Source organism: Salvelinus alpinus, chromosome 35 (assembly GCF_045679555.1).
Source record: "Salvelinus alpinus chromosome 35, SLU_Salpinus.1, whole genome shotgun sequence".
NCBI classification, from domain to species: Eukaryota; Metazoa; Chordata; class Actinopteri; order Salmoniformes; family Salmonidae; genus Salvelinus; species Salvelinus alpinus.
The window spans coordinates 15,918,431-15,940,921 of NC_092120.1; the positions used below are offsets into that span (position 1 = coordinate 15,918,431).

General features: G+C 45.1%; 1 protein-coding gene across 1 annotated transcript in view; it reads left to right on the forward strand.

Annotated features, from left to right (window-relative positions):
- The first annotated feature begins 466 nt into the window (after window positions 1–466).
- LOC139564020 (igLON family member 5-like) overlaps window positions 467–22,491 on the forward strand; it is a 153,689-nt gene continuing 131,664 nt past the window's right edge. Inside the window, exon 1 of the mRNA XM_071383173.1 lies at window positions 467–1,087. Within this exon, the coding sequence (XP_071239274.1) occupies window positions 1,027–1,087 (61 nt within the window). The 5' untranslated portion in view covers window positions 467–1,026. The remainder of the gene's footprint in view (window positions 1,088–22,491) is intronic.

The window sequence follows — 22,491 nt, forward strand, 5'->3', positions numbered from 1 at the left end:
AGGTATTGGAACTCCATCCAATCTCTGGTCATGTGGGCAACCCCTGGGCACAAGCCCAACAAAACAACCCGAATAGAACATTCACCCTTATTCACCCTTTATCCAATAGCCTATAATTCAGATACTCACCACGCACGTATTCTTCGTAGCTCCACCTATCGCTCTCTCACTCTACCTCGGTCCCTGTACTACGGTTATTATGTCTGTCCCCCTGTGGACCACTGTTTCTCCGAGTACTGCAGCAACACTAGGCTTGCTATAAATCACATTGCATTATCACCGCGCCGTTTTCGCCTCGCGCGTTTACCCGCCTACCATGCACCTCGGATTGGCCAGCCCGCCTCCTTTCCCACCCTCTCCGAAAGTGGCTGCAGTGCAATTGTAGCTCCCGCCCCTTCCTTGGTGGTTATGATTGGAAGAAAGGAGTTCTCCTTGAACTGTCAATCATGCCTTTTCTTGTGCGCTTCGCATTTGTTGTTTCTCGGAGCGATGCATTGAGTGCGGGGCGACAAGACGCGTTGCATACCGACAGAGATCGAGGAGAGTAAGCTAATTACGGGACGAATTGTCTACTACAGAACGCACATATTGTATCCGTTAGTTTGCAATGTTCTGTCGAATATTTGGCAGAAAACAGTTGAGTATTTACCTTCGTGTTCAGGTGCGCATTTGAGCACATCTTCTCTCCAAACCATTGAAAACAACATTAATTCAGTGTCTGGAATATTTGCGATTATTTTGCTCCAAGATTTTGTGTCATTTGGTATTCCCTCTACGTCTACGAAAACATCAACAACCCCTTCTTTGGTTAAGGGGTGGGGGGGGTTATCAACGAGAAAAGTCAAGGGAATAGACTCATGTTTTTGTTCAGTCACATGTAAAAGCAGTCGGTTATTGCTGTTGGACATAAATAAAACACACCAGGTAGATCTTTTCACATTTTTCCTGCAAAGGCTCCATAGAAGGGGACTACAACGGTATTCTACTACGAAAACAACATCGAAAAATCTATCGAAACATCAAAACATGAGCTGCCCAGTCTTACGAAACGTGTTCGCTGGTTTGCTCCTCGCACTGCTGTCGAGTGGTAAGTTCTAGTAGGCTACTTTGATTTGATGTTGCCGCTGGATTGGATCCATACATGCATCTTCCCCTTCATTCCCACTGGTACGGTGCTGTAGGTGAATACTAATGCCGAGGCTTCGTGATGGGGGTCTACCTGCTTATGAATCATGCGTGTGTGTGTGTGTGTGTGTGTGTGTGTGTGTGCTACAGTGCACACTCGGTTTTCATTTGCTCACAGTTTGGAGAGAGAGAGAGAGAGATAGGGAGCGCGCGCGAGGGAGACAGAGGTGTGAGTGGATGAAACAGTGAGTATGAGTTAGCATGTGCTAGGTATAGGCTACAGCCTTTGCGCAGCGCACGGCTCAGTCTTCAGCTTGCTTGTAGCCTACGAGTGGTGCATGTTAACACATTTCAGTTCAGAATTCGAGACACCCCATTCCCATGCTCTCTGGTCTATCAGAAGGCGGGCGCATTCCAATACGTGACATGATTGATCTGGTGGTAACCCGTGCACATGACGTTCGTAGTATGGCGCTAAACTGCTACATAATTTCCGATGCAGTACAAGCAGTTCAGAAGAGTGTAGCAAAAAAAAACATTTTCTGCAAGGTTGAGAGATAATAATAGACAGCGAGATAGATCTTGGGGCATTCCAACACGCACAGGGCACTCTGTACAGTGTAGCCTAGGAACCTTCACTACTTTCCCCCCGCCGTGGCTAGTTATTTATCCACCACATTGTCTGTTGCTTTTAACGTTTTCTCACCGGGCAAAGATAATTGCAAGATAATTGCGGTGATCGCCTGTACATCCGGAGGATTCATAGGGATTTAAGTATGCTCCGTTATTAATTGCACAAAGGATGTAGGCGCGTCAGAAATTGGACAATGGTTTATTCTGTATGTTGTGCAATGTGCACCGCAGAGGAAGGGAAACTTGGGCATCACAAAAGTGCCAAGTCACATGGAGCACCGGAACATAAATAGCATTGCAATATAAGTTATAGCCCTAATGCTTTTTCATTTCCTACCGTGACCGATATTATAACCATCTTGCAGATTTGTTTTATCTCAATCCACGCACTGTTGATGTTGTTGTAGATTCTCTTATGCCTCCCCCCGCGCTCCTTCCAACATCTGGTGCGCCCCTTGCGCACGTGCATGACGCAAACCACATATTAAATCACACATTAAATCACACATCACACATGCGTGCCTCGATAACTCTCCCTCATTACCTTTGGGAAATTATGAATTAAATAAATAACCTGGCCTTAATAACAATAATTGATGTGTCAGTGTAATAAGATGCTATAATTGCTCACAGATGCAGGCCGGGCCAGGTAGATTCCTACTCCCATGTTCCTTCCGGTCAGGATTGGTGGAGTACCCAGCTGGTTATGGTGGGAGTCGAGTAGGGCCTAGGCTACACCAGGAATGGGGCAGATGGACAGCCCTGCAGGACACAAACACCAAACAGAACAGCATGAAACCATCTGATTATAGCGCCTTATTGGGTTCACAGTACCAATTCGCAGCCTGCTAAGGACAGATTACCTTTTTTGAATGGATTGAACTAAAATTGCATTTTACAAACCTACCATATCCACATGTTCGAGCACTAAACTGTAGAGTTGATGAATGTAGCCCAGAGAGGCCATATTCTTGTTTTAAATGTGTAGCACATTAAAAGCTACAGTTTGCAGTTGACTGAAAATACTGTATATCAGTGTCATCTTTGTTCTGTGTGGTACATTGACACTATAGTATGAAGTTGACTGAGAGTATATCATTGCCATCTTTAGAAAACGATGTAGCCAGTTTCACGGCTGCTGCTACCGCCACACACCCACTCATGTGGAGGCATGCATGAATGATGAGGGAGGAAGGATGGAACACAGCCATTAAAAGCCTGGTCAGCTCCCTGTTAAATCATGCAAGGTGCCTCGAAGATGTGAGCGTGTGTAGCGCTCATTGGAGTGTGTCAGATGGAGTTCCCACTCCCAAATGGACCCTTAGTCCCTATAGTGGTTACACCCTATGCACTTGTGTAGATCTGCAAGGATTGAATGGGTATAAGCAAAGTATGGAAATGTACTCCTATAGCTTGTCAGGGAGCTAGGAAGGGTCAATATTGCTTAGACCTATTACAGTCCTCTCGGATCTACACAAATGCACAGGGTATAAGGGATAGGGGGCGATTTTGGATTGGGCAGATCATTCTCATCTCCGTTGCTATTTGAGTCATTTATAAATCAAGTTTGCACTGCTTGATTGAATCTACATCCATTTAGTCATTGATCAGCACTCCTGTTAGGCTGCTATAATCGTTGGCTACTATGAAGTGTCAATCATCAAGTTGGTTTCTGCTGACCTGTGCAGTGACGTTCAAAGTTGCAGCTGTTGCATCTCTAAGCACAATGCCTAGTGAGAATTCTGAGGAGCACCGATGTGCTATGGACCTTTCGGCATAATGGCTTTGGCTGTATTGGACTGAGAGATGCTAAGTCATTAGTTTCCATCCTGAGACAGAGTGATAACCAAGGTCGTATTCATTATGGCACACGGTAGCAAAACGTTATGCAGTGGAACATGAAAACAAACGCTTCTTATTGGACAAGTCCAGGTAGTTCCTCTCTATTTCAGTCTGTTTTCTATCCATTTGGTGCCTAGTAAATTCTATGCGGTCATTGCCCCCATAGCAAAACGTTTTACAATGGAACACAAAAAAAATAAAAAATCTCATTGGACAAGTTCAAGTCGTCTCTCCCTGTTTCAGTCAATTTTCTAATGTTTGGTGCCTAATTAATAGGACCCGGTTCTCCTAAACCTTTCTCGTCTACGTCAGAGATGGCACGCTGGGAGACTTTGCTTCCCACTAATTTTCTCAATGAAAGCTAACTAAGCCTGAGAAAAGAAACTACACGCCCCCACACCAAATTAAACCATTTAGACTCCACAAAGAGGATCGCTGTTGTGACAGACACCTGCAGTAAGTACCTTATTATGAGGTTCATGTTAGCATGTACTTTACTGGTAATGATAAATATGCTGGGGTGCTGCTCAAGATGATATTTCATGGTCTAGGAATAGGAGATGCTAATTTACGACCTCATGATGTAAGCACGCCAGTAACACAATCTAGCATCTGCACAAAGACATAGCACCTGCTTCTATACAGATTCACATTCTAACACATGCTCTTACACAGTAACACATTCTATCCAATTACATATCTGTATGCTGAGAGAAATTACCTTAATAAGTCAAGGTCACATATCAGCATAACCTGGTATTTGACCTTTGGTCTTTACCTTGGTAGCAGACCAAGCGCAATCAACAGTTCTCTAATCCATTTGGTGCGCTACATAAACCTCTCTCTACTTTTCCACATTACAGTTTTGGATCCCTCTCAGACACGTCATCCTTAACCTTTGAAAATACTCTCCTGTACATCACTGAAGCCATTTTCAAACAACCCAACAGATGCTTCTAGCTACAAACTAATCCAAACTAGCATCCAGAGGACAAAAGGTGGCCATAATGAATCAAAGGGTACAGGTGTGGGAAGTGTTACGGGGCGTATCGGGCGCAGGTAAAACAGGCGGGTCGCTGCGTCGCCCGCGATCCCTCTCGTTACAGCGACATATGGGGGTGGGGGGGGACAAGTGGGGTCAAGGCGCGTGGCACATCGTGGCACATGTTGATGGCATGGCCCCCCTGTTTGTGCTCGGTCAAATCACCGACTTTGGCTGGGAGATGAAGAGCTGCAGACGCGTCTGTGTGCCAGCACCAACAGATGCCTCGAGCTCCTAATCTGGAGGGGCCTCTCTTCCCCTCTTTCCTGCCTCCCTCCTCCCTCCTCCTCCCCCGCCTCCCCCACGTTTGAAAGCCACCATTTCTGTGCCGTCGTTGTTCTCCAAGCCTGGCTTGCATATGCTCCTCTTTTTTGGAGCCTGTATTTTTTTTGCCTTTTTCTCAGTTCTTCTTCATCTGTTGCCAGACACCATTGGATGTGAAACTGAGAAGCCCGGGGTTTGAGTCTCATGGAGTTGCTCTTTTGGAGAGAAAAATAGAGACGCTGGATGCTGTGGGAAGTATATATAGCAGTGACCTGACAGAAAACAAGTGGGCTGTGTGATATTTCACATTTTCAATTCGATTTTTACAGTTGTATGGGGCGTATGTGAGACTGTATACTGGGGTTTGTGCTATGGATGATGTGCTTCCACCGTATCACTCATGCTGGATGGAGAATTGATAGATAGCCTTGTGTGGTTTGAACTAAATCAGGAAGTGTTGCTATGGAGAGAGGCACCATGGAGAGAATGGCCCCAAGCGTTTCTGTGGAATCTTCCACTATTCCACCCCTGCCTATTACTGACCTTATCTTGGCTTAAACAGGACTGGCCTTAGAGGCTATTCTATCCAAATCTACGTCCAAATATGTTTCTGTGGGTTTCTTGGATTGTTTTCAACAGGGTGAGGGTGGTGAGATGTGCTGGCCTCTGGAATGGTGCTGTAATGTTAGTGGCTTTCAGGCTGGAACAGTGACATGGGGTCATGGGGTCAAACTCTAGATGGGCACTCTGAGTGTGGAGAGGAGCGAGAGGGGGGAGAGGGGCGATGGTTGATGGCCAGTGCTCTGTCACCTCAATGCCCTTGAGATTTCCTGCGGTGAGTTTTGATAAACACTTCACTGGCCTCCCATATTGGTTCTAGCGAGGCAATTATACATAAGTGTCAGTCCCATAAATAATGATTAGAGCCAGGCTTGTTTGTAATTATAATCACAGTTATTATATATGGAGTTCAATGTAATGGACATGAACCAGGATCACTTTCAATGTGGGACAGGTTCTTTTACTGTGTTAAATTACAGTAATACACTGTAATACTTCTCTTCTCTCTCACCCCGCCTCCTTGTCCTATTCCCAGCTCAACCCCGACGGCCAGCGCTGCCCTGTGCATGAATATGTGCATGAGCAATTGGCCCTCAACCGAATAGTAATGAAAAAAAGCCTATGTTTTATTTAATGCAGGAAGAGAAACATAATTCAAGTGGCAGCAGAATGTATGTAGAGGTAGAGAGAAGTGGGAGGCCCATATACTGTATACCCCCCCCCCCCCCCCCCCCACACACACACACTGAATTATATACACACACACTCAAACACAGCCTTTATAGGGCCACCCACAAGATGAATTTAAACAATTCCCCCAGTGAAGGTGCGAACAGTAAATCAATGAAGCCCATCGGAGCCAGGAGCACCCAGCCTTGAGGGCTAGAGAGGAATATCTATATATTCATACATCTTTGTGCACATGAATAACTTTCATTGATCTCTTATCAATACAGGCATATAGGGAAAATCGAATATGTCTCTGGCACAGGCTAAATCCTCATTCCTCTCTTTCTGGCTCTGAGGCTTTAGCCGGGGCATGTAGATTGAGCTATCTGGAGAGAGAGAGAGCCAGAGAGACAGAGAGACAGAGAGACAGAGAGACAGAGAGATTTTACCCCCCTCTGTCTCTTGTCTTTTTGTGTCAGGGCGTTAGCATCGCTGGAAACACAATTCAGATTAGAGCAGCCGCTGCTTCTTTCTCCTGTGGGAGCTGTGAGGGACCCGGGTCCTGCTTCTCTCCCTGTCCTCATTACCAGAGACAAGAAGCTTCGCTGGCAAATCAATGGAAGAGGCTTAGGAAACTAATGCAGCCTGGTCCATGCCTGATGGGACTGTGGGTGTGTGTGTGTGTTTGTGGGGGGGGGGGGGGTGAGTTTGTGTGTGTATGTGTGCGTGCATGCAAGCGTGGGTGCATCTTTTTGTCTGTGTGTGTGTGTGTGTGTGTGTTTGCAAACGTGTGATTGTCTTGTGTTTGGCTATGTGGAGGAGTGTGTTAATTTGTACAACAACACAGGGGAGACAAACATTAGTTTCCACCCTGCTGCTCTATTGTGGTCTGTTAGAGTACTCTCCATGCACCCGGTTAACCACGGTAATATTTACCACTGGGATATGATACTGCAGAAGCCCTAGAATTACTTTGAGATAACATTGGATTTATCATCTGAATCCATTTTAGTGCAATACTAATAGTTTTAGTGCAACACTAATTTCCGCTCGGCTCCGGGCAGCCGAGTGGAAATGGAGGAAAACTCGCCTCCCTGCGGACCTGGCATCCTTTCACTCCCTCCTCTCTACATTCTCCTCTTCTGTCTCTGCTGCTAAAGCCACTTTCTACCACTCTAAATTCCAAGCGTCTGCCTCTAACCCTAGGAAGCTCTTTGCCACCTTCTCCTCCCTCCTGAATCCCCCCCCCCCCCCCCCCCCTCCTCCCTCTCTGCGGATGACTTCGTCAACCATTTTGAAAAGAAGGTCGTCGACATCCGATCCTCGTTTGCTAAGTCAAACGACACCGCTGGTTCTGCTCACACTGCCCTACCCTGTGCTTTGACCTCTTTCTCCCCTCTCTCTCCAGATGAAATCTCGCGTCTTGTGACGGCCGGCCGCCCAACAACCTGCCCGCTTGACCCTATCCCCTCCTCTCTTCTCCAGACCATTTCCGGAGACCTTCTCCCTTACCTCACCTCGCTCATCAACTCATCCTTGACCGCTGGCTACGTCCCTTCCGCCTTCAAGAGAGCGAGAGTTGCACCCCTTCTGAAAAAACCTACACTCGATCCCTCCGATGTCAACAACTACAGACCAGTATCCCTTCTTTCTTTTCTCTCCAAAACTCTTGAACGTGCCGTCCTTGGCCAGCTCTCCTGCTATCTCTCTCAGAATGACCTTCTTGATCCAAATCAGTCAGGTTTCAAGACTAGTCATTCAACTGAGACTGCTCTTCTCTGTGTCACGGAGGCGCTCCGCACTGCTAAAGCTAACTCTCTCTCCTCTGCTCTCATCCTTCTAGACCTATCGGCTGCCTTTGATACTGTGAACCATCAGATCCTCCTCTCCACCCTCTCCGAGTTGGGCATCTCCGGCGCGGCCCACGCTTGGATTGCGTCCTACCTGACAGGTCGCTCCTACCAGGTGGCGTGGCGAGAATCTGTCTCCGCACCACGTGCTCTCACCACTGGTGTCCCCCAGGGCTCTGTTCTAGGCCCTCTCCTATTCTCGCTATACACCAAGTCACTTGGCTCTGTCATATCCTCACATGGTCTCTCCTATCATTGCTATGCAGACGACACACAATTAATCTTCTCCTTTCCCCCTTCTGATAACCAGGTGGCGAATCGCATCTCTGCATGTCTGGCAGACATATCAGTGTGTATGACGGATCACCACCTCAAGCTGAACCTCGGCAAGACGGAGCTGCTCTTCCTCCCGGGGAAGGACTGCCCGTTCCATGATCTCGCCATCACGGTTGACAACTCCATTGTGTCCTCCTCCCAGAGTGCTAAGAACCTTGGCGTGATCCTGGACAACACCCTGTCGTTCTCAACTAACATCAAGGCGGTGACCCGTTTCTGTAGGTTCATGCTCTACAACATTCGCAGAGTACGACCCTGCCTCACACAGGAAGCGGCGCAGGTCCTAATCCAGGCACTTGTCATCTCCCATCTGGATTACTGCAACTCGTTGTTGGCTGGGCTCCCTGCCTGTGCCATTAAACCCCTACAACTCATCCAGAACGCCGCAGCCCGTCTGGTGTTCAACCTTCCCAAGTTCTCTCACGTCACCCCGCTCCTCCGCTCTCTCCACTGGCTTCCAGTTGAAGCTCGCATCCGCTACAAGACCATGGTGCTTCCTACGGAGCTGTGAGGGGAACGGCACCTCCGTACCTTCAGGCTCTGATCAGGCCCTACACCCAAACAAGGGCACTGCGTTCATCCACCTCTGGCCTGCTCGCCTCCCTACTTCTGAGGAAGTACAGCTCCCGCTCAGCCCAGTCAAAACTGTTCGCTGCTCTGGCACCCCAATGGTGGAACAAACTCCCCCACGACGCCAGGTCAGCGGAGTCAATCACCACCTTCCGGAAACACCTGAAACACCACCTCTTTAAGGAATACCTAGGATAGGATAAAGTAATCCTTCTAACCCCCCCCCCTTAAAAGAGTTAGATGCACTATTGTAAAGTGGTTGTTCCACTGGATATCATAAGGTGAATGCACCAATTTGTAAGTCGCTCTGGATAAGAGCGTTTGCTAAATGACTTAAATGTAAATGTAAATGGTAACATGGGGTACGATGCTCCCCCCTTGTAGATTTTTTTGTTATTTAATAAAAAATATATTTTTAAGAAAGGATTATTTGACCAGCTACTGGGTTAAGATGCCCCCATGGGGTCTCACAGAAGTGTCCCTATTTTGCACGTACAGTAAATTCTCTTTCTTCTTTTTTACCTTCTCCTGACACTTCATTATGTACAGTTAAACTAAACTCATTTGAATAAGGCAAGATTGTAAATCCCAGCAGTCTCTAAAATGAAATTCAAGAGCAAATGGTTTTCAATAGTTTGTAATATATATACATTTTTGGGAATATAACAGATGAAATATTGATTAAACACACACACACACACACACACACACACACACACACACACACACACACACACACACACACACACACACACACACACACACACACACACACACACACACACACACACACACACACACACAGCTCGAACCAGACTGGTTGCTTGTGGATGGATATGGATGGATAATTCTGGGTGCCTCTTCATAAAACCGTAAAACCAGTCTATGCTGGCCAACCGCCTTTCTTTATTGAATGTGTTTTGGATTCCCATCCTCTCGGGTCAACGGCAAGTTTTTGGACATCCCATGATGTAAGTCCGAAAAGGGCTCAGTGAAGACTGGTAACCCACTCAAAAGGCTGTGGCCTGGGGTTTTGACTTGCTTGTCTCAGTGGCACTTCAGGGTTTTGGGTGGCATAATAAAAGCACAGGACTCTGCCCTGCCCATTGTGAATAGAATTCAGGGCACAATGAAGCACCTCTTTGTCAGATAAATTCTTGTAAACTCTCATCTGAAAAGAAAAAAATTCAAAGGAACAGAAGAGGGGCATGTGGGGGGTCCTCCCCCAGATATTTTTTCAAATTTTAAAAACATATTTCCTGCAATTCTACACAGTTTCACATTACTTATCATGCCTCTCTTGCGGAGTATTTTGAGGGCTATTTTGAAAAAGAAATATTAGCTGTTTAATAGCTCATCTGATGTTATTCTTTACATTTTGCCATGAGGATGAGAGAAAATTTGGCCGTTTTAAAGTGTTCAGTTAAAATCTCACTTTTAAAAGTTCATATTATGTTAACTCATACTCAAATAATGTTGTTGACTCGTCTACTTGTATTTTGTGGCCAAAGCATACATTGGAGAGAAAAAAACACTTCAAAACGCCAACCTCAAACTTGTATCTCAAACAGACTTAATATTAATATTAATATTTCCTCATAGAGGATGAGCTGGCCAATCAGCGGTGTACTCGCATTAATATTTTTAATGACTGGTATAAGCCCAGACCATTCTGTTGTTGGGGTACGCCCACACCATTCCAACACAGAAAATATGCTTTTTAACATACTTAATTACTATGTTTTGGGATGGAAACTATTTTACTCATATTGTAATTAATTATAGGTCAGATTTAATAGAAATCTGGTAACACTGGACAGTTACTTTAAAGGTAGACTTTGGGCAAAATGCAAAAATAACATCTTTAAACTGTATAAATGACCAATGCACCATTATACCTGGTAATGTAATGCTTAAAAAATGGATGAATAAGATATTTGGCTACAGAAATGCAATTTCTTTCTGCTCTCTACAGCTTCCGTCCAAAAACAAATCTTGTGAAATTACATACACACATATTGGAGGAGTTACTGGTTAGCAACAAGTGGCTAGCTTAGCTAATGAAGTAGCTACGTCAGTCACGGCGTGCATGACAAGAATGACACATCGATGAATCACCAAAGGCTCACCATTGCTGTTTGAAAATTGAGAAAGAGGAGGAGTTGGACCGTTTTCGTACCCAAAGTCAACCGTAATTACCTGCAATTTTACACATGTTGCCATTGCTTATGACATATTCATATGCTATCTGGGGGGCCCCTGAACTCGAGCCCCCCCCCAAAAAAAGACAAATATTAGTATTTTTTTTTTATTTTAAAGACATTTTTGAGGGTGACGAATCTACCTGTTCTGAATTTTGGGGGGACACATGTCCTTATATCCCCTGTGGCAATTTTGTCTATGCAATGTATCCAGAGGTGGGAAACTACTGTAGCTGTCCTCCGGCTACACCATAGTGCTACCCTAGAGGGTGTTGTTGAGGCTACTGTAGACTTTCATTGCACACCAGTGTGTCTTAATCAGTTCTTTGGTGAGATGTGAATATATTTAGTACAGTTTTACAAAAAAATATAACTTTTTTAATGTTTCACCATTTTTATTTTTATGAAATTAACTTAGTAGGATGGTCCTCCCCTTTCCTCCTCTGAGGAGCCTCCACTGTTCCACTTTAACAACATCTTATCCTGCTTTCAGAAATACTATCTGTTAAGCACTCAGCTTGTCAGAAGCTGTTTTCATGCTACAGCATAGTCTTATCCCTCGCACATCCTTACACCTCCTGTGTTGTTTGACAGTGCAACTACAGGCTGCAACTAATGCTAAAATATCCTGCTGTAACAAATACTGTCTGTCAAGTGCTCAACTTGTCAGAAGTTGTTTTTAGCCCACACACATCACCGGCAACTCTAGTGTTGTTTACAACTATGTGCCGGGATGCAATGAATGCTAAATCACGGTGTCATGTTGTGGTTTTAGTCCCTCCACTGCCTCTCCTGGTCTATCAGGGCTGGAGGTTTTTGGGTCGGAGGAGGGAAGGTAGGTGGGAGAGAGGAATGGATGGAGAAAGGGAGGGAGGGAAATAAATAAAACAGAGAAAAACAGATCAATAAAAATTTCAGCAGCTGGCTCGTACACTCCTCCTCTAGCCAAAAGATGGAGAATGAGAGGGGTGGAGAGAGGGAGAGAGAGAGAAAGACAGAGGGATTGAGGTAATGGGAAAAATGTGTGGGAGAGAGGGAACCAGATAGAGGGAGTGGGAGAGAGAGTGCCAGACGTACATAGACAGAGAGAGAGAGAGCAAGAGACAGTGAGAGAGAAGGGTGAATAGCGACACGGGGAGTCAGCCGTTGAGACTGAGAGAAACATGTTGCTGAGATATCATCAACTGATATGTTCCATTCATTGCCCTCCTGCCGCTCATTTCATAGTGATTAAAGACACAGACCGAGGTATTATACACTATATATACAAAAGTATGTGGACACGCTTTCAAATGATTGGATTCGGCTATGTGAGCCACACCGATTGCTGACGCGTGTAAAATCGAGCACACAGCCATATAATCTCCATAGACTAACATTGGCAGTAGAATGGCCTTACTGAAGAGCTCAGGGACTTTCAACGTGGCACCGTCATAGGGTTAGGGTTTCCAACAAGTCAGTTCGTCAAATGTCTCGGCTGCTAGAGCTGCCCTGGTCAACTGTAAGTGCTGTTATTGTGAAGTGGAACTGTCTAGGAGCAACAATGGCTCAGCCCCGAAGTGGTAGGGCACACAAACACAGAGAATGGGACCTCCGAGTGATGAAGCGTGTAGGGTGTAAAAATCGTCTGTCCTCGGTTGCAACACCCACTACTGAGATCCAAACTGTTTCTGGAAGCAATGTCAGCACAATAACTGTTCGTCAGGAGCTTCATGAAGTGGGTTTCCATGGCCGAGCAGCCACACACGAGTCTAAGATTGCCATGTGAAATGCCAAGTGTCGGCTGGAGTGGTGTAAAGCTTGCCGCCATTGGACTCTGGAGCAGTGGAAATGCGTTCTCTGTAGTGATGAATCACGCTTCACCATCTGGCAATCTGACGGACGAATCTGGGTATGGCGGATACCAGGAGAACACTACCTGCCCCAATACATAGTGCCAACTGTCAAGTTTGGTCGAGGAGGAATAATGGTCTGGGGCTGTTTTTCACGGTTTGGGCTAGGCCCCTTCTTTCCAGTTAAGGGAAATCTGAACGCTACAGCATATAGTGACATTCTAGACAATTCTGTGCTTCCAACATTGTGGCAACATTTTGGGGAAGGCCCTTTCCTGTTTCAGCATGACAATGGCCACGTGCACAAAGCAAGGTCCATACAGAAATGGTTTGTCGAGATCGGTGTGGAAGAACTTGACTGGCCTGCACAGAGCCCTGACCTCAACCCCATCGCACACCTTTGGGATGAATTGGAACGCCGACTGCAAGCCAGGCCTAATTGCCCAACATCAGTGCCCGACTTCACTAATGCTCTTGTGGCTGAATGGAAGCAAGTCCCCGCAGCAATGTTCCAACATCTAGTAGAAAGCCTTCCCAGAAGAGTGGAGGCTGTTATAGCACCAAACGGTTGACCAACTCCATGTTAATGCCCATGCTTTTGGAATGAGATGTTCTACTATGTACTGTTTAATTCAAAGGGAGTGAGTGGGAGGTAGGGGGAAGGAGCGAGAGAGATAGAGGGTATATGAAAGTGGACAGGCCGGAGAGAATAAGAGTTATGAAAATATGATTGAAGAAGGGTGCATAGAGAGAGGGAGCGAGAGAAAGAGAGACAGATGGCAAGAGGGAGGAAAGAGGGAGGAGGAGGAGAAGGCTGGATGCAAAAAGCCGCAACAGGCAGTGATCGAGATGGATTGATTTGCGGGACAGACGATTCGATTAAATAGTAAATGGAAGTTTTAATCCCTGCCAATAAAAAACGATTTTCGGCGAGTGGGCGTTGTGAAACTGTTTCAGGGTCAGTTGCTGTGTGATATTGCAGTGGTAAGGATTTGGCGCTAATGTGATATTCTACTCATTAGGGATTCGTTCCAGGGAGGCACATACCTCAAATAATTCTAATAAGATGCTCTTACAGTCCGGGTGCCACTGCACACTGCATAACAATAAGTGGTTAGGAGCTTGGTGAGACGCCAATGGCCAAATAAGGCCACCACATACCCTGTGAAATATCCCTTTTTAAATTGCCTGTGTATAGGAAATAGTGTGTTGTGTCAGTGTGTTAGCAGTGTGGCTGTGGGACTCGTACCATTTCGGGAAACAATAGAATTGGTAAGGCAATTCCGCCTGATGCCCAGTGGTAGGCGGTGGTGGCACAGTGCAATCCCCCCTACTCACCATCGCTGTGCCACTTCTCTGCCACCATGAAGAGAATCACGGCAATTTTGCTGTCATTTAGGGCTGGCACGTGGTCGGCTGTTCCAGCTGTGAAGGTGCCAGTGGGATTTTCTGGTAATAAAGAGTCCATGTTAGCAGCACGCATCTGACAGTAAAGACTCAGTTAGGCAGGATTTTCACCGCAAATTTCACTGTGACAGCTCCCTAATGACACTTACAGGAGCTGTTTTACACCGGTATGAAACGATTCCTCTCCCTCTATTACCAGTGGGTATTTCATTAATAGGTATGAAAAAATCTCGGCATGTGTCTGATCTGATATTCCCATATCCCGACACTAATTCATTTGGAATGAGATGATGGGGAGAAATACATTATTTATTGTTTTGTGATATTTCCCATAATTTGGTTTAAAGTGAGATTGCACTGAGTGATATTTCCCATAATTTGGTTTAAAGTAAGATTGCACTGAGTGATTTGTGTGGCAATAGTCCTGTAATTGGGTTAAAATGGAGATTGGGCCAGGTTATTGTGTGGTGATATTTCTAACTAATTGGATGTGGTGTTAGATACCACAGTAGCTAAACGTCTGTGTTGTCTTGCCAGTTCAGTAATGCACGTTAGAGTGAGATTCCATTAGTGTATTGTGTGGTGGGGAGGACAGAGGAGGGGTATTCTACCAGGATGTTGTGGATTGCCGCATTCAGAGAATTCCAATCACACATTCTAGTCTTTTGACAGTATTGTCTTGTAGGGTTCTGGTTGTTTTGAAAATGTCAGCCTCGTTCCAAAGAAGATGCCTTAGTCTGTGTGTGAGGAAAATCCCCTAATTATAGAATAAGCCATAGCTAGCCTATATAGCACATATAGCTTCTGATTGCTCTTCATTAGTTAAACTGTGTATATGCATAATTGATAAATGAGGCTTACAATTCCTAAGATTTACAGTACATTCCAGAAATAAAGAAATTCATAAGTAATGCAGTTATTTCAACATGCAAATTATAACTTCATTCGGAGCGTAACACGTTCTCCCCGAGCTTATTTGACATCCATGAATTATAGATGCAGTATAGATTGAGGCATATTCTAATACGCCCTAACCCTAACACAATCAAGAACGTTTATTTTCCCTGAAGTCTGATGATCTGCTTCTCAGCAAACCTGGGTTAAATGATCTATTTTTTTAATAATCTGTTTGATATCTGTGTTTGATTGACCTTGCCTTTTTCAATAGAACCAATAAAACGGTCCCAAAACTTCAAACCCGCCCATTTAACACTCCGGGCAGGCTAAAACAAACGGAAAAAATAATAATTATAATAATAAATATTATTATTATTATTAATTATAATTACAGCTTCGCTGTGAAATCACAGTGTCAGAGCGACATGACATCACACTATTTCACAGAGCACTGGCTGTATCGACGCAACCTTTGTATGGTCAGCAGACCCCCGATTCCCATTAAAAATAATGAAGGTGTCGGAAAAGGGCAATTAGCTGCCTAATGTCAGGCAACAGTACTCTAATACGAGATAGTTTTGCTGACAAGTCAATATCTGCTCCAAAAAAACATTATCCACGGTAAGAGACTGATTCTTTGGGGAAAGTTTTTCTTTACTGTTGAGAACCTCACATTAGGCCCAGGCTAGAGGGAACTAGGTGAAATGAATGCAGAACCTACAGCTAAATATGATACAGTGCTTTAATAAAGACAAACTCAAGACTTCTGAAGACCCAGACTAGTGAAGATGCAAAGAGATCTGTATCTATAGAATATGCAAGATGAACAGTACTGTTAACCAGCAGTGTAAAAAACCCCACTGTGTGTATTACTTATGATGTTGATATACACCCACAGGTGTAACATGATGCATCTGTGAATGTTCTTTTCACTTTGACAGCTGAGATCAAAATTGATCTGTATACCAGACAGAGCCTCTTAAACCAGACAAGACAAATGTGGCTACAGTTCAGGTGTTTCCTCAATCAGCCAGACTGGATTGATCTTCTCTGGAATCAGTCATGATCTAGTCGCATCGACAGAAAGATGCCCTTAAGATTTCTGTAAAGAAAGAAAAACCAAGATGGTGGTTCACTGATTTGGGAGGAAAAAGGTTTCAGCCTAGTATTGTTGTTTCAGTAATGTTTCAGCTCACCAAGCGTTTATAGGGTAAAACTTGGAAGGGATTCAGTTAGTGCCATTGATTTTGTCATAATTACATTTTTACAAGTCCTGGTTAGTTTGAGGGTTTATCATGGTGTGTGAGTACACTTGCCTGTGGGTTCAATTAATACAGACGGTTATTTCAGTCGGACTTTATCGATAATACGTTATTAAACGCATGCTGTAAGACGTTTCAGATTACATGTAAAGGATTTAATATAGTTTCCACTACCTTCCATTAATTCCTTCTTCATACTGTTATCACTCTCCACTAATATGTTTCTCATTTGCATCCATGCCAATGTCAGTGTTATATTATCTCAGTTTTTGCACAATATAATACTTGAGTGAATTCCATGTTCCATGTGCTGCTTAGTAAGGAAGTAGCATTGCGTTGGTGTGGAACACTGTTTTGCTATTCCTGTGGTGTTCTGCGTCATTGTGTGGAGAACCTTCAGCCTCTGTGAGAGCCCGGTCACTGAACCTACCACCTCTTGCAGTAGCATTCTTCCCACCCTCTGCTCTGAGATCTCTTTCACAGACACACACACATACCATCTGTTTGCCTTTTTCCTGGGCAGACCTGGGTCCATTGGGACATACTGTGCCTTGCAAAAGTATTCTCCCCCTTGGCGTTTTTCCTATTTTGTTGCATTACAACCTGTAATTTAAATGGATTTTTATTTGGATTTCATGTAATGGACATACACAAAATAGTCCGAAAAAACTACTTGTTTAAAAAAATATTTTTTTTTTAAAGCGGAAAAGTGGTGCATGCATATGTATTCACCCCCTTTGCTATGAAGCCCTTAAATAAGATCTGGTGCAACCAATTACCTTCAGAAGTCACATAACTGGGTAAATAAAGTCTACCTGTGTGCAATCTAAGTGTCACATGATCTGTCACACGATCTCAGTATATATACACCTGTTCTGAAAGGCCCCAGAGTCTGCAACAGCACTAAGCAAGGGGCACTATGAAGACCAAGGAGCTCTCCAAACAGGTCAGGGACAAAGTTGTGGAGAAGTACAGATCAGGGTTGGGTTATAAAAAAATCTGAAACCTTGAAAATCCCACAGAGCACCATTAATTCCATTATTAAAAAATGAAAAGAATATGGCACCACAACAAACCTGCCAAGAGAGGGCCACCCACCAAAACTCACAGACCAGGAAAGCAGGGCATTAATCAGAGAGGCAACAAAGAGACTAAAGATAACCCTGAAGGAGCTGAAAAGCTCCACAGCGGAGATTGGAGTATCTGTCCATAAGACCACTTTAAGCCGTACACTCCACAGAGCTGGGCTTTGTGAAAGAGTGGCCAGAAAAAATAAGCAAACATATGTTTGGTGTTCGCCAAAAGGCATGTGGGAGACTCCCCAAACATATGGAAGAAGGTACTCTGGTCAGATGAACCAAAAATTGAGATTTTTGGCCATCAAGGAAAACACTATGTCTGGTGCAAACCCAACACCTCTCATCACTCCGAGAACACCATCCCCACAGTGAAGCATGGTAGTGGCAGCATCATGCTGTGGGGATGTTTTTCATCGGCATGGACCAGGAAACTGGTCAGACTTAAAGGAATGATGGATGGCACTAAATACAGGGAAATTCTTGAGGGAAACCTGTTTCAGTGTTCCAGAGATGTGAGACTGGGATGGAGGTTCAGACATACCAGCCGGACAATGACCCTAAGCATACTGCTAAAGCAACACTCGACTGGTTTAAGAGGAAACATTTATATGTCTTGAAATGGCCTAGTCAAAGCCCAGACCTCAATCCAATTGAGAATCTGTGGTATGACTTAAAGGTTGCTGTACACCAGTGGAACCCATCCAACTTGAAGGAGCTGGAGCAGTTTTGCCTTGAAGAATGGGCAAAAATCCCAGTGGCTAGATGTGCAAAGCTTATAGAGACATATCCCAAGAGACTTGCAGCTGTAATTGTTGCAAAAGGTGGCTCTACAAAGTATTGACTTTGGGGGGGTGAAAAGTTCTGCATGCTCAAGTTTTCTGTTTTTTTAATCATATTTGTTTCACAAAAAAAAATATTTTGCATCTTCAAAGTGGTAGGTATGTTGTGTAAATCAAATGATACAAACCCCCCCCAATATCCATTTCAATTCCAGGTTGTAAGGCAACAAATTAGGGAAAATGCCAAGGGGGGGTGAATATTTTCACAAGCCACTGTACGCTAGAGCTGGGCTACGGTCCTGTACGCGTGATCCCGCACCTCTAGCCCAGTCACCCACCCTGCCCTCACCGCTAGACCCTCACACACCATAATAAGAGCCCTCTACCACCTCTGCGGTGCCGCTTCACAGCAAGGTTAATGGGAATGCCACAAATATTAATAACACCATTATTACCCCACCAGTCCACCCCTGTTTGAATATGATAGTTTGTAAGAGAGCTTCTTAAAGGGCTGTGACTACAGTAGCAGGTTGTGCTCACTAATGGTCTTCAGGATGGCACTGGCCCTTTGCCCTTCACATACCCACCAGCCAGCCAGCCAGTCAGCCAGCCAGCCAGCCAGCCACACACATGCACACACACACACACACACACACACACACACACACACACACACACACACACACACACACACACACACACACACACACACACACACACACACAAACACACACACACACACACACACACACACACACACACACACACACACACACACACACACACACACACACACACACACACACACACACAAAAAAGCCGGGTGTCAAACACACCTGTCAAGTTCAAGCAAGGGCTGTCTGTAGCTAACAGCAGATTGCTAACGATAAAGCATCAGCCCCTGAAGGCCAGCCGGCGGCTCTACAGCTCAGAGAATGAAATAAAGTCTCTGACCTCCTGGCTAATTAGTGACGATACATCTGGATGTGAGAGAGAGTGAGAGCTAGGCTCTTATTGGCTCTGATTGCTGGCCCTCCTCAAATTCAAAACAAATCCAACTGGAGAAACGGGTGTTATGCCAGCATCTGAGTCATCACCGGGTCAAATTAAAACTTCCATTTGATCTGTTTCCAGGTTTTTTCAGCGTGTTGTTATTTGTTACTGAATAGGGAACCACATCAACTGGATTTGAATAATACAAGCCTGTCTTAGTCAACTGTGGCTGTGTTCATCAAGCGTCTCAGAATCGGAGTGCTGATCTAGAACCAGGTCCCCCTTGTCCATACAGTGTAATGTTATTCATTTTGATCAAAAAGACAACTGATCCTAGATCAGTACCCACACTCTGAGATGCTTTATGAATACAGGCCCTGCTGTATAAAACTAGGGACCTGAGTTGGCCTCTGTGTTGGCTGAAACCGGACTATCTATCTGTCCAACAGATGCACTAACCCCGGAATGGACCCTCCTTCCTCTCCTCTCTCCCCCTCCTACCGTCCTCTCTCCCCCCCTACGCCTTAGCCCATATCACACAGACAGCCACTGCTAAAAGATTCATGCATGTGGATTTTAGGTCTTTAAAGAATGAGCTTGAGCAAGGCTTGCTTTTCTCTCTCCCTCAAAATGAAATCCAATATTCAAGAAATTGATATTTCTCTCTCTCTCTCTCTCTCTCTCTCTCTCTCTCTCTCTCTCTCTCTCTCTCTCTCTCTCTCTCTCTCTCTCTCTCTCTCTCTCTCTCTCTCTCTCTCTCTCTCTCTCTCTCTCTCTCTCTCTCTCTCTCTCTCTCTCTCTCTCTCTCTCATTCTCATTCTCATTCTCATTTGCCTATGTGTTTAGTCTCTGTTTGCTTCGCCTTGTTAGGCCAGCGAGGGTTAATGGTCTCCTAAAGGCATGTTCCAGGCCAGGACAGTTAATTAGGAGGAGGTGATTGACGCCTGCCTGTGTAAAGTAAAGCATGGGGAGTAAAGGGTGGGGGTATCTGCACTCCTGAGGCTTATGTATAGAGGTCACACTAATCAAAGCTTTGTTTAAACAACTGCCCACGATGTAGAGTAGTGGTTGGAGCCGCTGTATTACCGCATAATCAAGTTATGAATAACAATCTTATCCGTGTATACCCTCCAGACATACTTGTGGTGCACAAAGACTGTGCACGCTAGATCGTGAAAATGTTTTGAAGGACCTACTACTGATAGTTCTAGTAAGCTAACAATACAACCTGTGTTATCATCACCCTCAAATCTTCCTCCTCTTTCTCAAACTGTTATTACCGGTGCTAATTCCTGGTAACACATTCAGCTCTGTTCTGCGGTGTTGTGCTGGGGTACGGCTTGAGTCGTGGTGTTCTTTACCACAATTACATACTCCAGTGAAGCAGACGAGGTAATCCCCTTCCCCACTGTCTCTGATTGTGTTTTATTGCACTCGTTTTTCATTTGGCCCCATCCCCCTCTCTGCTATCTGTTCAGTCATCTCCACGCTTGGGAGAGAGATTCTCAAGTTCTCTCTCTCTCTCTCTCTCTCTCTCTCTCTCTCTCTCTCTCTCTCTCTCTCTCTCTCTCTCTCTCTCTCTCTCTCTCTCTCTCTCTCTCTCTATCTCTCTCTCTCTCTCTCTCTCTTTCTCTCTCTCTCTCTCTCTCTCTTTCTCTTTCTCTTTCTCTTTCTCTTTCTCTTTCTCTTTCTCTTTCTCTCTCTCTCTCTCTCTCTCTCTCTCTCTCTCTCTCTCTCTCTCTCTCTGGGTGAACGCTGATTGCGGAGTGGACTGCACCACATGGACCTGTTTGGACTGCTGATTGAGAGACAGGGAGATTGGCTGGAGTGTGTGTGAGTGTATGTGTTAGACTGTGGAACTCCATATCAAGCTATATCAAAATACAGCAAATGACTTCTTGTTTGCTATATGTGGCTACAGTGTCCATTCGTGTGTATGTGTTTAAGTTGGCTCGTGTTCGTAGGTGCATGTGTGTGTGTATGACAGGACAGGATTGATTGCCTGTGTGAGGCGTGTGTGTACCCTTAGGTAGCAGGGGGAGGTGGGGTGAAAATGTCAACGCAGGAGCAGGAGAACCTTTATGACAGGACTATGCAGTTTCTCCTAGGTTCAGATCTAGGATCAGCTTCCCCATTGTCTAATCCAAACCTTAACCACAGTGGGGAATATGCAAAACTGACTCAAGATCAGCGTCACACCGAGTCACAGCAGGGAACAGCCAATGAGCAGTCCCGGGGGGCTTCATTAGAGAGACACACACACACACACACACAACCCCACACCACAATCTCTCTCAATGTCGTCTGCACCTCGGAGCCGGCTGCCAGTACGAGTCTGGAGGAATAAAATCATCATGCCCACACAGCCAAAGGAAGAAGAACGACAAAGTTAGCGCTATTAACAAGTGTTTTCTAATTGGCTGTGAGTGCTGACAGACAGCCAAGGAGCGGCGTGCAAGACGAGGAGCTTTTCTATAAATAAAATCCAACAGACTGGCTATGCCCCACAGTGCAGTGAGAGAAAGAGAGAGAGAGCGAGTGATGAACATACACACACACCCATGCATGCACGCACGCACACACACATACACGCATATACGCACACATGATAGACAGATACAAACAAGTTCATAAATCAGAAGCTGAATAAATCGCAAGATCTTGGGGAGAGAGGATTATTATTTGTTTTGCCTCATTCTTTCCTTCCTTTTGCTTGATCTTTCCCCAGCCTGAATGGGAAAAGAGAAACTGAATAAAAAAATGCTTTTGATATCTCTTCCTCGCCGCACAATAAATACAATTGTCACAATCTGTCAACTGGCTGACTCCCTCCCTCCCTCCCTCCCGTCATCCCCCCACTCTCCAGATTGGAATCTGGAAACCCATTTTCTTTGTTCCTCTCTTCACCAAGCCCAGGCCATGTCAGGTAGTCTTAACACGTCTCCCACTAACTTCTTCCCTCTTTCCCATCCCTTTCCCATATCTCTCTCTCTCTCTCTCTCTCTCTCTCTCTCTCTCTCTCTCTCTCTCTCTCTCTCTCTCTCTCTCTCTCTCTCTCTCTCTCTCTCTCTCTCTCTCTCTCTCTCTCTCTCTCTCTCTCTCTCTCTCTCTCTCTCTCTCTCTCTCTCTCTCTCTCTCTCTCTCTCTCT